Consider the following 14254-nt stretch of genomic DNA (forward strand, 5'->3'; position numbering starts at 1 on the left):
TATATTTTAAATATAGCTGAGTGCATGACAGTGTGTGTGTGGGTCTGTGTATGCGTGCGTGTGTGTCTGTGTGTGGGTCTGTGTAGGTGTGTACACAGAGGTTGGTGAGTGAGAACTTTCTTCTGCGGGGCAGTGGGTCCCCGCTTGAAGTCCAGCCCCTGCGCCTCACTGCATTTCCTTTAGACGACGGCCGACGCCTTGGCAACTCTGGCCTTCCAGGTTTTTAGATATGTCTCTTCATATGGAGGGCAAGATGGTCAGACCTGGAAAAACACCTAGGAAATATAAACAACAACACGGAGATGAGAGAGGTGCAGCTAAAAACCTCAACTTCCATCATCCCTTAGAAAATGATTAATCCTACCTGGAAGATGCTGTAGGTTTCAGTCCTAAGCTTTGCAATGATAGCCCAGAAATGCTGCCAAGGAATACCTACAAGGCTTATGCAGATATCTACTCTAGATTCAAGACAAGCAAAAGAGTGGAGAGGGAAGCACACTGAATGAGTGTGGACTAACAAGCAGGCAAGTGCTTGGTATCTCGTAATAAACCCCAGTAACAGCCTCAGCAACTTTCCATGATAAGTATGCACGCTCCTTCTGTGCGTGTGTATGGTCAGGAAACTGAGGCTGGGGTGACAGAGCTAGCATGACATTAGAACTCTGGCACACCTGCCAGCCCCCTCTTTCAAACTGTTTCTTGGTGCTGAGTGTCCACCAATGGGTGTGTCCTCAGCCTCAGAGGGGGAGCAGCAGCTATCCTTACTCCTTCCCCTTCCTCTGGTCCCTGCAACGATGTCCTGCCTTGAGTTCAGCTCTTCTGCATTCTCAGTTGTATGGGGGCTGCCTCTCCTCCCAAGGCTGAAGTCCTGGCCATAGCACACTGCTAAGGACCATCCTATGGCCTCTGAAGGTCAATGTGCTGAAACTACCAGAAGAGAGCTCTATTTCCACTGGAGCTGCTAAACTACTAAGATTAAAGCCTGGAACTGCCGGTCTCCATATTGCTACGTGGGGAAGTACTGCTTGAGAATGAAGTCAACAGAGAAAAATGAGCTCCTGGGGGCAGAAGGAGAAAGCAAGAGTCCTGATGATGACATCTGTGAATTTGGATCTAGCCAAGCCCAGAGACCGCCGAATTCTGTTGTTCTGAGTTACCTGAGCTAATAAGTACCCCAAGATGCTTACACCAGTCTGAGTCACATTTCCGTACCTTATAACTAAGGGAGTTGGTATTTCCACATCCCTGCAGCCTACCATCTAAGGTTCTGGCTGGAATCCCAGTGAAGTCAGCTCAGAGACAGTGGTCATTCTGAGCTCTGGGTGTGTGCTTCCTCTGGATCTTTCTCTTGAAACTGGCCACTCTCCTACCTGTGAGAACATTCCCAGACTCCCCTGAGGCCTAAGACAATAACCCAGTCCAGAATTGTCCTCAGGACATTAGCAAGCTGCCCTGCTCAAGTGAGCAAGATTTCCTGTTCAGTGCAGGATTTCCCTGTGTTTGTTCATTCTTAAAACAAACAAACAAAAAACCACCCCATCCCCTGACTCCAGCCTTCTCCACACATTCTGCGTGTGTTCATTTCTTAAATAGGTGCATGTGCAGGGAAGAATCTCAAGGAAATGAAGCAAAACCAAACATGGTAAAATGAAAAACAAAAAAGAATAGGGAAAGTGTTGTTGAAAACAATCTAATCCAGTAATATGTAAATAATAGCAACAATTCTAACCACACTCACTTATTTCAGGCTTTGGTTTGATATGAGCAATATATGTGGATAATGCCTCAGAGTTTTACCTAAAGAAGACTGATAGACAACTGAAACAGTAAGTTTTCTTTAAAAATAAGCACTTGATGTCACCGGTACATAGAAAAAGCTATACAGTCCCCAGGAATTTAGCATATAACTTGTCTTCCTCTGTCCTGTTCTGAGCCTTGCCTACTACTGATTTTCTTTCCTTCTCTCCCTGCTGCTTTCATCCCAACAGCCCAGAGAAGAAGATCTAAGTTGGGAAGTTCTTTTTGTAGATATTCCCTTTTTAAAGTCAACACCCTTACCTGAATCCTAGAAAGGATTCTTATCCCCAGAAGGAAAAACCAGGATATAGACCCAAATAGTCTGATTCCTTGGCCTGTCCTCTTAGCTACACCTATCTTTTAGGCAGAAAAAGGAGAGCTGAGTTTTCAATTTAAGGAGACTGCAGTAGGCAGAATTATGCCCCCTCCCCATATTTAAATCTAATCCTTAGAAATCATGAATATGTTAGCCTAGAAGACCTAGAAGAATTAAGGTTATGGAAGAAATTAATTTGGTAACCAGATGACCTTAAAATTGGGAGATTATACTGGATTACCAGGGTAGGCCCAATGCCATGGCCAGGGTCATTACAAATGGGACAGGGACTTGAGTTGGGGGAGGGGGGAAAATCAGAGAGATGGCAGCGTGAAGGACTCAGTGTCTCTGATGATGGAGGGATGGCATGAGGAGCCAAGCAATGTGGACAGCCTTTAGAAACTGAAAAGGATAAAATATTCTCCTTAGGAGGCCTCCCTGGTGGCGCAGGTGGTTGAGCGCAGCTCTGTGAAGTTGTCCACAGCTTCTGCAGTTGCCAGTTCGATCCCCGCAGGCCGCAGAGCAAGACACATGGCACGGCAGACCTCTCCTATCTTGCCCGCTGCTCCCCTCAGCAGTGTATTTCAGTCATTCTGCCTGTTCTGTTCCCCACTCTGTCTCGGGTGAAACCTCTCACCCTCCTGCACATTTGGCCTGTACCCTGGTTTTTGTATGAATAAAATAAAAATATATCTTAAAAAATATATATTCTCTTTAGGCCTCCAGAAAAAAAGGAATCAGCAGCCCTGATAATTGCTTGATGTTAGCCTAGTGAGACCTGTTGGCTCTTCTATCTTAGCGAACTCTCAGATAATACATTTATAAGATAAATAATGACGATACTACATTTGTGGCAATTGGTACTAGCCACAGCTAGACAACTAATCCAGAAGTTTGTCTGGCCTGCCCTAATAATAGGACTGAGAAACCACCCAGAAGGCACCAGGATGCCCACCCCAAAGCAGGCACCTATGTCCAGAGGAGAAACATGAGGCTTTGTGACAGTAAGAAGTGAAGCAGAGGTGTTGGCAGTAGATGAAATCTCTTTTCTCTCCTTTCCTCTAGATCCTGAGAACTTACAGGAAAATAGTATTCTTGATACAGGACTGATTTAAAGTATTCACCCAGTAATGTATGTGTTCCAGATTTATTCTGCCTTGGTTAATTGCCTGCTCTGTGCTGGGTTTCTAGCAAATGTGTGCAAGCATCTATCTTTACCCTTCAGATTCTTTCAGGGGGAAAAAAAGTAAAAAAACAAAAACAAAAACAAAAAAACAAATCTTTAACACACTATGAAATGTAATTGCACCCTTCCTAACCAAACTAGCATCATTAGTTCACATTTTGGAAATAGATGATACTCAGAATTAGACTAGGTCCCTCACCACTGGGGTTTTTATTTAAATTCAATATACCAGCAAGATACTTAGCCGTGATTAATTTGTATTTATTAATTTATACTTACTGAGCTCCACACAGGAATAGTAAAAGGTAACAGATAAACTCAGCATTTAGAAATGCAGAATCAAATAATTCTAAGGGTAATATACCCCTAGAGGGTATTTATGACTATACAGCAGTCAAATGACCTTAAATAAGAAGGTCTTTAATGATTGAAATTTGTTCATTACAGAAAACGAGGCAAAGTCCTATTGTCTTTTCTCTTGCCTATGAAAAAGACACACTGAAGTCATATGGGCATTGAGCCAATGGTAATCCTCTAGGGCAGAGACTGCTGCCATTTCTTACCACCTATAAGAGAACTGACTCAAAGCTCAAAGATTAAAAATGCCTTCTCTAAATAGCCCAAGACTTTGGAGGGACCACCCTGGAGGCAGTCTGCTTACACACAGCTGTGTGGGTGGTAAGACAATGGCTTTTGTATCACCACTGGTGGTAACAGGCCCCCTGCCCACCCTCTGGACTGAGAAACAAGGCTTACTGGCTCCAGTGGCCAGCCGCTCGGTAGGCTGTACCCTTGGTCTGGTTGTAGGAAACAGCTAAGACACCTCACTGTCATCTCCCCCAAGCCAACCTGAAGCCAAAGATCACGAAACCCAATGTCTTTAGGAGCCAAAGTAAATGAGGGCAGTGAGTCAAGTGTAAAAAACATACAGCACCCTTGGCCTATCTGAGTTGGTGTTTGGTAAGGCCTGGATATGAAGAAGTATCACTTTTCCATCAAAGGAAATAAGCAGGATGCTCTATGGCAACCAATGGACCACTTCCATTTGGGGGAGGCTATAGGGAATGGTGGGAGCAGTGAGGACTTAGCGATCACGTGGCCATCACCATGGGTAGTGACAGCTATTCTGTCCCAGGAAATTATGGCCAGGGGGAACCTGCGCCCTCTGCAGCAGGTCTTCTGTTTCTTTGAGACAGTCAGAAGTACAGACATTTTGTGACATCTCACAACTTTAAATGTTAGCAAAACAATCAATAGGGTAGATTTTTTTAAATCTATCCTATGGAAAAAATAAAGTATAAGTTAGACGTGGTAGTGCTTTAAAGACAGGAAGCCCCAATGGTAACTTTGCCTTTCAATAAAGTAGTCTGATAACAGGCCAGAGGGACGTTTCCCACGCTCACACACAGTGCCTCCACTAGGATTCAGAGTCCCGCAAGGGCTGCGATGCCTTCTGTTTCTGAAGGTAAAAGTCTTCCAAATAATGCCAGCTCTGCGGTCACCCAGGCTTGCCTTTCATCTCTTTGGGACCACTCCAATTCCCCACGCCGCCTCCCCAACCTGCTCTATTCTTAGCACAATCCCTGCAAGTGAAACACAAGGCACTGCTGTCGTGGACACTGCTAAGAGTCTGAGCCCTCGTTTCTGACATTGCTGAGAATACACGACGACGGCAGCACCACGAGGACTGCGAGCTGCTCATGCTCTTCTCCAAATACCATGTCCGAACTTGTGCCATCTGCTTAGCCAATTTCTAACTCCAGAAACCACAGTATATTCTGATGAAGAAAATGCAGTTGGAGACCAAATATCCCATCGCTGGCCTCTCCTTCACTGAAATATCAGTCTGTTTGAAGTATTTCTCCATCTAAATCATGTACATGGTCCGATATAATCCTAATGTATCAACTGTCAAAAAGCTGCAGATTCCTCAGTAAGTGAACTGAGTTGAAGAGAGAAATACTAACTCTGGCAATTTCCCTGTAAGAACTCTGTCTCTAAGTATTATGGCAATCCATCACACATGATCACCAAGTGAGAGCCTCCCCACACTTGCAGAAAGGGGAGCTTCGTGTGCAACCCTATGGCCATACTTGGACAATACCCAAAGAACTCCCCTTCACCCAGATGATATAACGCCCTTCCTCCCAGCATGGTGGGCAGGACCCATGCATGGAGCTGCTTTATTAGGGCCAGAGCTAGAGAAGAATGAACCAGAAGGATTCAAGCTGGGAACTGAAGACATTACTAACTAGACAGTTTGTAGGACAGCAGCTGCTGAGTCATGCATTCAAGGGGACTTCTAGGTATTGGGGCAGGAATTGAGAACAGGTGGGGTTCTGGGGTAGCAGAAGAACACTCCGAGGAAATGAAAGACAATAGCTTCGTGAAGTGTATTTCCTCAGCCCGGGGGTGGGGGTTATCTCTGGCCTCCAGGAGGCATGGGGTCTTTATTTAGTGTGTTCAAGAAAGAAGATAAGAGGAAAATAGCCTCTTCAGGAAGAATGGGGGAGAAAGATGAATGTTGCTTTATAAGCTTCTTAAAGGCGCACCAAGTCAACTGGCCACCCATGAGACTTGGCACCCCTGCCCTGCTCTCTAAACAAACCTCTAAAAGGAGGCCCAGATCTGCTCCAGAGGAGGCCTGGAGAGCAGGAGGTGCCGCAAGGGCCTGGGGGAGGCAGGATGCAAAAGTGATCACATTTCCTCCCACGGAGAGCCAGGCCTCGGCGGACATCCTGCTCACCCCGCTGCCATCCAGCGAGCTGCTGGCCCAGCCGGGGAACCCTGAGGCTTTCAGGGCTTTTATCGTATTAGAAGCATTTTTCTCATCATAACCGAGACCTTTAGGATTGCATTAAAAAGATGGTTAATTTTCTTAAGCTTCCTTTTAAACACAGAAATAGGATTAGAAGGATAACACGCTCAGATGCAAGCCCATTATTTGATTATGTCTAAACCTAATCCTGCCTTCACCTTGGCCTGCAGAGTCTCCATTTTGGGGTTTATTGGTTGATAATGCCAGGGCTGTCAGATACTATTACTTGTGTAGTATCTGTGGCTACGTGCTCTTTCTTCCACTATCATATGCTGAATTGAATTACAGGATAAGTTCTTAAAGCCTCACCATCTTTTAGACCTTTGTACCTACTTTCAAAGGAGAATGACTGATTCAGACCCCCAAAGATTGGGCACTCTCTTCAGTAAATTTCATTTCTAATAATGCTTCAGAGGAAAGGCTTACAACTAAGCTTCCTTCTTTTAAACAGCCTTTCTATTCTTTTAGATCATTAAGGATGAGGGAACATGGTATTGATGTTAATAAAAAGATCAGAAGCAGCAGCTATAGGTGGTCTACCATTCTCTACCTTGTCACTTTGCACATTACACTAAAATAATCTGTCATATCATCTCCTTGAGGTAAGACCTGTGTTCTACTGATAGCCAGTGACAAACGTGACTCCTGGTCCAAGCCTGCTTTCAGTAAGCACATGTGTACTGAAGCAACAACTGCCATCATCACTTGATGACAGGCAAGATCACCCTGATCTCACTGGTTCTCTCAGTGGGGAAGTGAATGGCCTGCCCGGCTCTGAATCCTGTTAGATTTATGGAAATCCACGAGCACAGAGCAGCCCACCCCGCAAGCCACATATTCTCCTCCCTCACCCCTCCTCCATGCAGGCAGCTGCCAGCCACTTTACCTGTCGCAGTGGTTGCACTTAAAGGGCTTTGCACCTGTGTGTTTCCTGTAGTGCCTCGTGAGCTCATCACTTCGTGCAAAACGCCACTCACACCCTTCCCATGAGCACTTGTAAGGCTTCTCACCTGCAAGAAGAGACAGAATGGTCACGGTCAGCAACCCGACGGAGCGGCCACACACCTGCCAGTCAGTCTTGGAAAGGGCTACATGAGGGCCTCCGGGGACTACATTTCTTAACACGGTACATCACATTTTTATTTGTTTAGTCTCCCCGTGTTTTTTTTTTTTTTTTTTTTTTTTTTAACCTTCCAAAGTGGTTTCACAAGATCCTCAAATCGGGAGCTGTCACTTCAGTTCCCAGAGTCAGAGCATTTCCTTCAACGGGTGAGGGATCAGTTTTTATTTATTTTCTATTCCCTGGAGCACTCTGACCCCCACAGTCCAAGCAGAAAGGAAATGTGCTATTTTCATCCGAACCACAAATGCTTCTAATTCTATTTTTCTCCAGAACCTACAGTAATTTACCATTTCAGCTTTTTTAGCCTCTTCTCTCCCTTCCCCTCCTACCACAGATGGTAGCCAGGTAGCTGACTGACAAGGCAAGCAGCTCAGGTCTCCCAGAACCACAGTTCCTTCCAGTAAGTGTGAGTGGATGGGCAGTCGGGAGAAAGCGTGACAATTCAAGAGTAAAGCAAGAATCACTTGCCTTGTGGCTTCCTGGAATTTATGTAAAACACAGACACAAGAGTCCTATTTAGGAAGCCCTTAACTTCAAGACTCCAGAGGGTTCGCATTAGAGAGAGGCACACATTAATACAAAGTACTTTAAAAGTCAATTGGAAGAGCAAGGTTTTAGCCACAGTGAGGCTGTTATAAGCATGAAATTCAAGCTTTTATGCTCAAGTGACCTTTTCGCACAGTAAATACAGATGGAGGGATATGTAAGAGAAAGTACATGACTTTTCCTTAGACCAATTTTTATACGCCCATCAACATCTGTCACCAAACATGACAAATATTTACTCTTCCCACCGGAGGGTGGACTGGTTCTCATTAAGAAGAAAAATAATCTTTAAAACCCCATGAAATCATGAGAGTGACTGAGCCAGTAACTAAGAGGCAGGTGAGTACCGGGGTCTCAAGCTCTGAAGCCAACATTCCCACGCTCTGCTGGCAGCTCTGCCTCTATCCAACTCTGGGCAAGGGATACACCTCTCTGTACCTCGGATTTCTTAGAAATAATATTATATGTACGGGGCCTCCCCTGGTGGTGCAGCGGTTGAGCGCTGGGCTGCGAAGCTGCCCACAGCCTCTGCAGCGCCGGTTCGATCCCCGGCAGCTGGCCAAGGGTCCCACATGGCGCGACAGACCTCTTCTGCCACGCCTGCTGCTCCCCTTAGCAGTGTATTTCATCGGTCTGCCTGTTCTGTTCCCTGCTCTGGCTCTGGTGAATTCTCTCACCCTCCTGTGCTTCTGGCTGTACCCGGTGCTTGTATAAATAAATAAATAAATCTTTTTAAAAAATTATATGTACCTCAAAAGGTTTGGATAGGACATTAATTTATGCATTACATATTAATTAGAACAGTGGCTGCTCATATAAAATTCACATGCCTGGTAAAATATAAACTGCCAACCCCAAATTTCAGAATACACAGGTGCCAAAGGACTATGGCACCCCCATTATTTCTCCATTTTAACAGCTAACCCTCAGTAGGAAGCACTTAAGGAAACTGCCTGTCACCATACCTGACCCACTTTTTCTTTCCACCTCTTTCCTTCCTTTAAACCCAACTACAAAGTGTTCACAATTCTCTATTTGTATCACCTAGAATCGAACCAAACATGGTTGAAATTTTATTTCATTAAATTGATGCCCCAGTGAGCCACTGCACTGTAAGACCCATAGAGAAGGGGAAGGAGAAACATAGGCATTTCTTTTCAAGGGAAGCGAGAGGACATGCAGGAGGCTGGGAGCACAGGAGGAAACCCATTCAGTTTGGGAAACCAGGAAAAAAAAAATCACTGAGCAGTGTTAAAAGTTCACCCTCTGGATCCTTAAAGCCAACATTTTAGAAAAGTGCGCCTGCTGAGGAGAAAGTAGCAGAGGGGAGGCGTCAGATCACCTCTGCAGCCCCACCCGGACCGTTCTACGTTCCTTCCAGACTGTGTCCTTTCCTTTTCATCAGGTGGGTTTCCCAGGTTCACTGTCAGGTTTAAATAAGTTGAGCACAAGGTAAATATTCAATTAATTTGAACTGCCTTTCCTCCCCCTTCACCCGTGTCCTGAGGCTTCTGAAGAGACAGGCTTAACCAACTGTCTATAAAACTTTCAGAGCTCAAGCTCCAGAAAGCCCAGTCTTGCTGAGAAAGCTTCATATTGGAAAACAGGGAGTCTTTTAAAGTGTTAAATATTTTCTCCTGGATCAGAAAAGCCGAGAGTTCTTTTAATCTGCTCTGAATGAGGGGACACTGAAGGGGAAATAGGAGACCCCAGCTGGAGACAGGTGTGTGCTCTCAGAGAGGCAGGTGGGCATCGTTTACTTAGATGTGCTATTGATAACCCATGAGGCTCTTTTACTGCAAGAATACCTGGCACAAACAAAAGATAAAATAAAAAGAATGAGGTACTAAAGATTTCAGAAATTCAAAATGCCCTCAACCCCCAAAGGCCTTAAAATGCAAGTAAAATGGGAGGTTCCTAGAACCTTGGGGAACAAACACACCCCAAAAGCAACAAGGCATCTGAAAATCCCCTGACATTCCACAGCAACAAGCAGAGACATCCAGTCCCCAAAATCAATCCCACAATCGAACCAGCCCGTCCATCATAGGCAACCACATTCTGAAGGACACAGGAAGGATAGAGAGAAAATGAAGGAGATTAAAGTGTCTTAGGGTTTTTTTTAAATCTCAAAGTATTTGCTTTCCCCCCTCTCGCTGAAATTTTTAAACTAGTTATTGTTTTGACAAATAGTATGAAGGATCTACTTATTTCTCTGAAGATAATTAGGCATTCAATTTACTCCCAGAACAAACCAACTATCCTATCTAGCAGCTATTTCAGTGTCTTTCTTTCTAGGGCCCTGCCCCTCTGCCACAGCATAAACAGAAGCTACAGAGAGTTCCACTTGGCTCTGAATTTACCATGTAACGTTGTTTCTGCTTGCTACTAGATGCTATATAGACTAAATCTTTTTCTGCCCTGAAAGTGTAGCCAAGTTCTATTATGGTGATTCATCAAGCTATTTTTCTAGAACCCGATTAATTTACCTGCAAGTTGCCTGGAAGGAACTTGTAGGTACTCAGGATTACTCAGGCTCTTTTTCACCTCTTGCTGCGAGCCTCTATAACTGCTCCCTGTGACTTTGCTTTCCTCCCAGGTTTCATCACCCACACATGACAGTGAGTGACTGTACCAAAGAGCCGAGGAGCAAGGGCACAGGGCACGTGCACCTGTAATTGTGGACACCTGGGCAGAGAAGCCAGCGCTAAAAAGGGGAGATTCAGAGGGGCTAAGGCTTGGTTGCTGGCTCCCTGATTCAGCATTAAAGGCCTGTCAAATATACAGAAGGCTCCAAAATTCTCTTTTTATCTGCCTGAATCAACAATGAACCTGCCTGGCCTGGGATGGTTGGCACAATATTGCCATTTCTGCAAATACTAGTAAGAAATTTAAAAGAACCAGGAAAGAACTCAGCAGAGAAGCAGCAGCACCTGAAACAGGCAGAATTCAGAAATCAAGGGGAGAGGACAAAAATACAAAGAATTGGGAATATGACTTCATGTTTACGACTCAGGAATAGTAGGTTAGGTTGGCCTCATTTCCAGCTTCTCTACCTGCTTCCATAAACCAATATCCCCTTGCAAGCTAGGTCAGTGAAATTCTTCTGTTAGCAACTGCAAAGCCAAAATTGCACCTCTAGACACCAGCTCACTGCCTGATCCTGGGGTTGTGAACACCTACATGCACCATGCATATTAGTTGTTACCCTAACAGCCTATCTGGTGATTTCTGCTCATTTTATAAATGACTTGTCTTTCTTCCTTTATAAAAGAAATTAAGGAAGAAAGGAGGGGCACAAAGGAGGGAGAAGGGGAGAGAAGGAGGCCAAAAAAAGAAAGGAAAAAGCAGTTCAGTTGTAACTGGAACAGATTTCATGAAAAATCAGCTGTTCTCCCTCAACCTGCCCTCTCTTTCATGGCCCCTTCTCTGCTCAACTACGATCCCCAGGTAGAAACAGAAAACGTCATGCATACTGTAGACACCCTCCCATACTGTATGGCCCCTGGGATAATGCCCACTGTGCAGCTTGCTGCACCTCAAGAGTGAACAGAGAGGGGTCTATGTGAGGCAGGGAGACAGGGGAGGTGCTTACCACATTAGGGCTTGAGTCCAGAAGGAACACGCCAATGACGGCAGGCACAGCACAAGAAGGATGGACGGGGGAGCTAGACCACTGCCCACACAGCTCATGGTGCACTCTTCAGTAACCTCTGAATTTTAGGGGGAAATATCACAAATCACTTCTTCTCTGGAAACCAGGCCCAGATAACTTGTTTCCCTGGGAGGGAGTCCATGTTACCTTAGCGGTGATAATAGGTCTAACTGGGTATAAATAGATTTACAGCCATCTGAGGCCTCTTAATCAGAGTTAAGGAAGCTTCAGAAACAGAATGGCCATTTAGCAACGTTGAATCACGGCAAGAACTCTTGCTCTCCCACAAAATGGCCTCTGAAATGTGGTTGAAACCGATGTGGCATTTCTTAAGTTCCTTACAGGATAATTGCCCCTCCGTTGTGATTATCAAATCTGATTGATCCAAAAAAAAAAAAAAAAAAAACCTAGCATAAATCCTCTTTTGACTTCACACCTTCAATCTATATATGTTTATGAATTATATAAATGTACTGGTGTCCTAGCATAGAAATTGAAAAGAATTAAATATAAATAGAAGTCATACATGTTTCTCTCTGTACTCAAATAACCTGTTGCACGCCCTGACCTCAGAGACGGCTGTGTTGTAGGATAAAGAAAGCACTGGGTGCTTCTACTCTTAGCCAGCCCAGCATGCCTTCACAAATGCAAACCACGCTCTTTCTTTGACTCTCCTTCTCTCCTTTTCTCTCTCCTTTTGTCCCCTCCTCCCCTTCTTTGTTCCCTTTCTCTCTTCCTTTACTCTTTATATTTCCACACGATTGTTTTCTTTGATGTTTCCATTGTAATTCATGCATCTAAAAACATTCTGCAAAGGGTCCCACAGGCTTCACCAAAATGCCAAAGAAGTTCATGATCCAATGAAGGATAAGAAGAAATTAAAAATATAATTGCTCCAATGGGCTTCTTATCACTCTCAAAGAAAAGGTCAAAAGCCTATAAGGGCTGATAGTAGAGGGGCTACATGATCTGGCTCCTGGCTAACCTTCCTAACCTCATCTTTTACCCCCATCCACTAGGTCCTACCTTTCATGCTCCCACCTCAGGGCCTTTGCACTTGCTCCACCCTCAGCCTCAACGTCCTGGCTCCCTCACTTCATTCAGGTCCCTGCTCAAATGTCTCCTCCTCAGAGAGACTTCCCCTCACCATCCTCTTTTAAATAGTAGCAGATTCTGTCACTTTGTTTCACTGAATTGCTTTGAAATTAGATAGTGTTTTGTTTGTATTATTATCTGCTTCCCCTACTGAGAGCATAAGCATCATGCAAGCATCCTTTTTGCTCACTGTAATACAGGCAACTCTAAAGCAGGGCCTGGCTCAATCCTGTGGAATACCTTGAACTAATAAAGCATCCTGATTTGCAGCAAAGACCCAAATACACACAGAAGGGGAGCACAACCTGAGTGATTTCTGTTCCTTTCTTTCTAGGCACTGAACAAGCCGAAGAACAGAAAATGTTTGCCTCCTTTAAACTTCGCCATCCTCTGTGACGGGAACTAAAATGTAGATATATACAGTAGACTAAATGCTCCCTCGCCATCAGAGATCACTTCCACTTTTTCCTTATCAGCCTGAGTCTAAAAAAAGGAGTATCCTCAAAATCTGGCTTTAACCTTAATCTCTCGCCTGGGATCACTGTCTCCTGAGCAACGTCCCCTCTGGGAAACCGAGTGCGTCATTTTATGGGGTTCATTTGTAAAGGTTCTCACTGAAGATGTGTTTGGGAGAGCGTAAGCGATATGTCAAAGGTATTGCACTGTACTATAAATTGGCCTTTAAGAGATAGCTCGTAGCATGAAATATGAACACGTGTCAGATTCTTGCCTTCAAGGTTTAAGAGTTCCCTGTAAATAAACATCACTCAATGTAAATTTTCTGCATTTCCTGACTTCAAGTTCCAAATCCAATTTTAAGGAAGCCAGCTAGAACTTTGGCATGCCCAGATTTGTGTTAAAACTAATTTTATCTATTACTTTGTATTTTAAAAATAAATGTAGTTACTAGAGTTCTATTATCTGGGCATGTCAAGGTTCTACACCTCTGAGGTTTTGGATTAGAAACTTCAAATTTTACAGATCAGGAAATGGAAAAGCAAAATGGACAGGAGGAAGAATACTTTGTAATGGATTTACATTGCCACCAAGTACATCCCCAGGAAATCAGCAAAGATCCATCAACTTCTTTCACATCACACTCAGCAGCACTAGAGAATTTAAGTCACCTGGGGAATAAAGACACTGAGAGAGAAAGTGTCACTAAGCTTTCTTAACACTGGTAACAGAGTAACTAGTAAACATCACTCCAAAGCTTGGCAACCCCTTCTTAGGTTCTATGTGACACAACCAAAAAATACTCAAGTTATCAACTCTGCTTTGGAAAATTGGCTCAGAGATTCTTTTAGATGCCAGCTGAATTTTAATTGTTTTCATTTTTCAAGGATTTTAGATTAGGTGATTGATAGAAAAATGAAATAAGGTCATTATTTTCTAAAATTTCAAGTACTACATCAAATAAAATGTATAGTCATTTATTTATGTTCCATGTTGACTTTTTCATTCATCCATTACTAGCTCACCCAAAAGCCGACTAGGTGCTACAACCTAAGTTACTGAATTACAAAAGCAGTAATACTTTAAACAACTCACAAATAAACACTTTCTCCTTTTTTTTAAAAAAAAATGAAAATAATGAAATAGTAATTGAGCTAGGTTAGATGAAACAATTGTTTAATAGTCTATAATCTGGGCCTGCCTGGTGGCATAGGGGTTAAAGTTTCAGCACTATCAAGCTAGTGCCAGCCACTGCAGCATGA

General features: G+C 43.9%; 1 protein-coding gene across 1 annotated transcript in view; it reads right to left on the bottom strand.

Moving 5' to 3' along the window:
* Window positions 1-223: 223 nt before the first annotated feature.
* The window catches only part of KLF7 (KLF transcription factor 7), a gene marked incomplete at both ends in the record, with an annotated part of 80988 nt that continues 66957 nt past the window's right edge, over window positions 224-14254 (bottom strand). The window contains 2 exons of the mRNA XM_084238442.1: window positions 224-275; window positions 7004-7127. Of these exons, the coding sequence (XP_084094568.1) occupies window positions 224-275; window positions 7004-7127 (176 nt within the window). The remainder of the gene's footprint in view (window positions 276-7003; window positions 7128-14254) is intronic.

The sequence above is a fragment of the Talpa europaea genome (genome assembly GCF_964194135.1).
Source record: "Talpa europaea genome assembly, chromosome: 1".
Taxonomy (NCBI): Eukaryota; Metazoa; Chordata; class Mammalia; order Eulipotyphla; family Talpidae; genus Talpa; species Talpa europaea.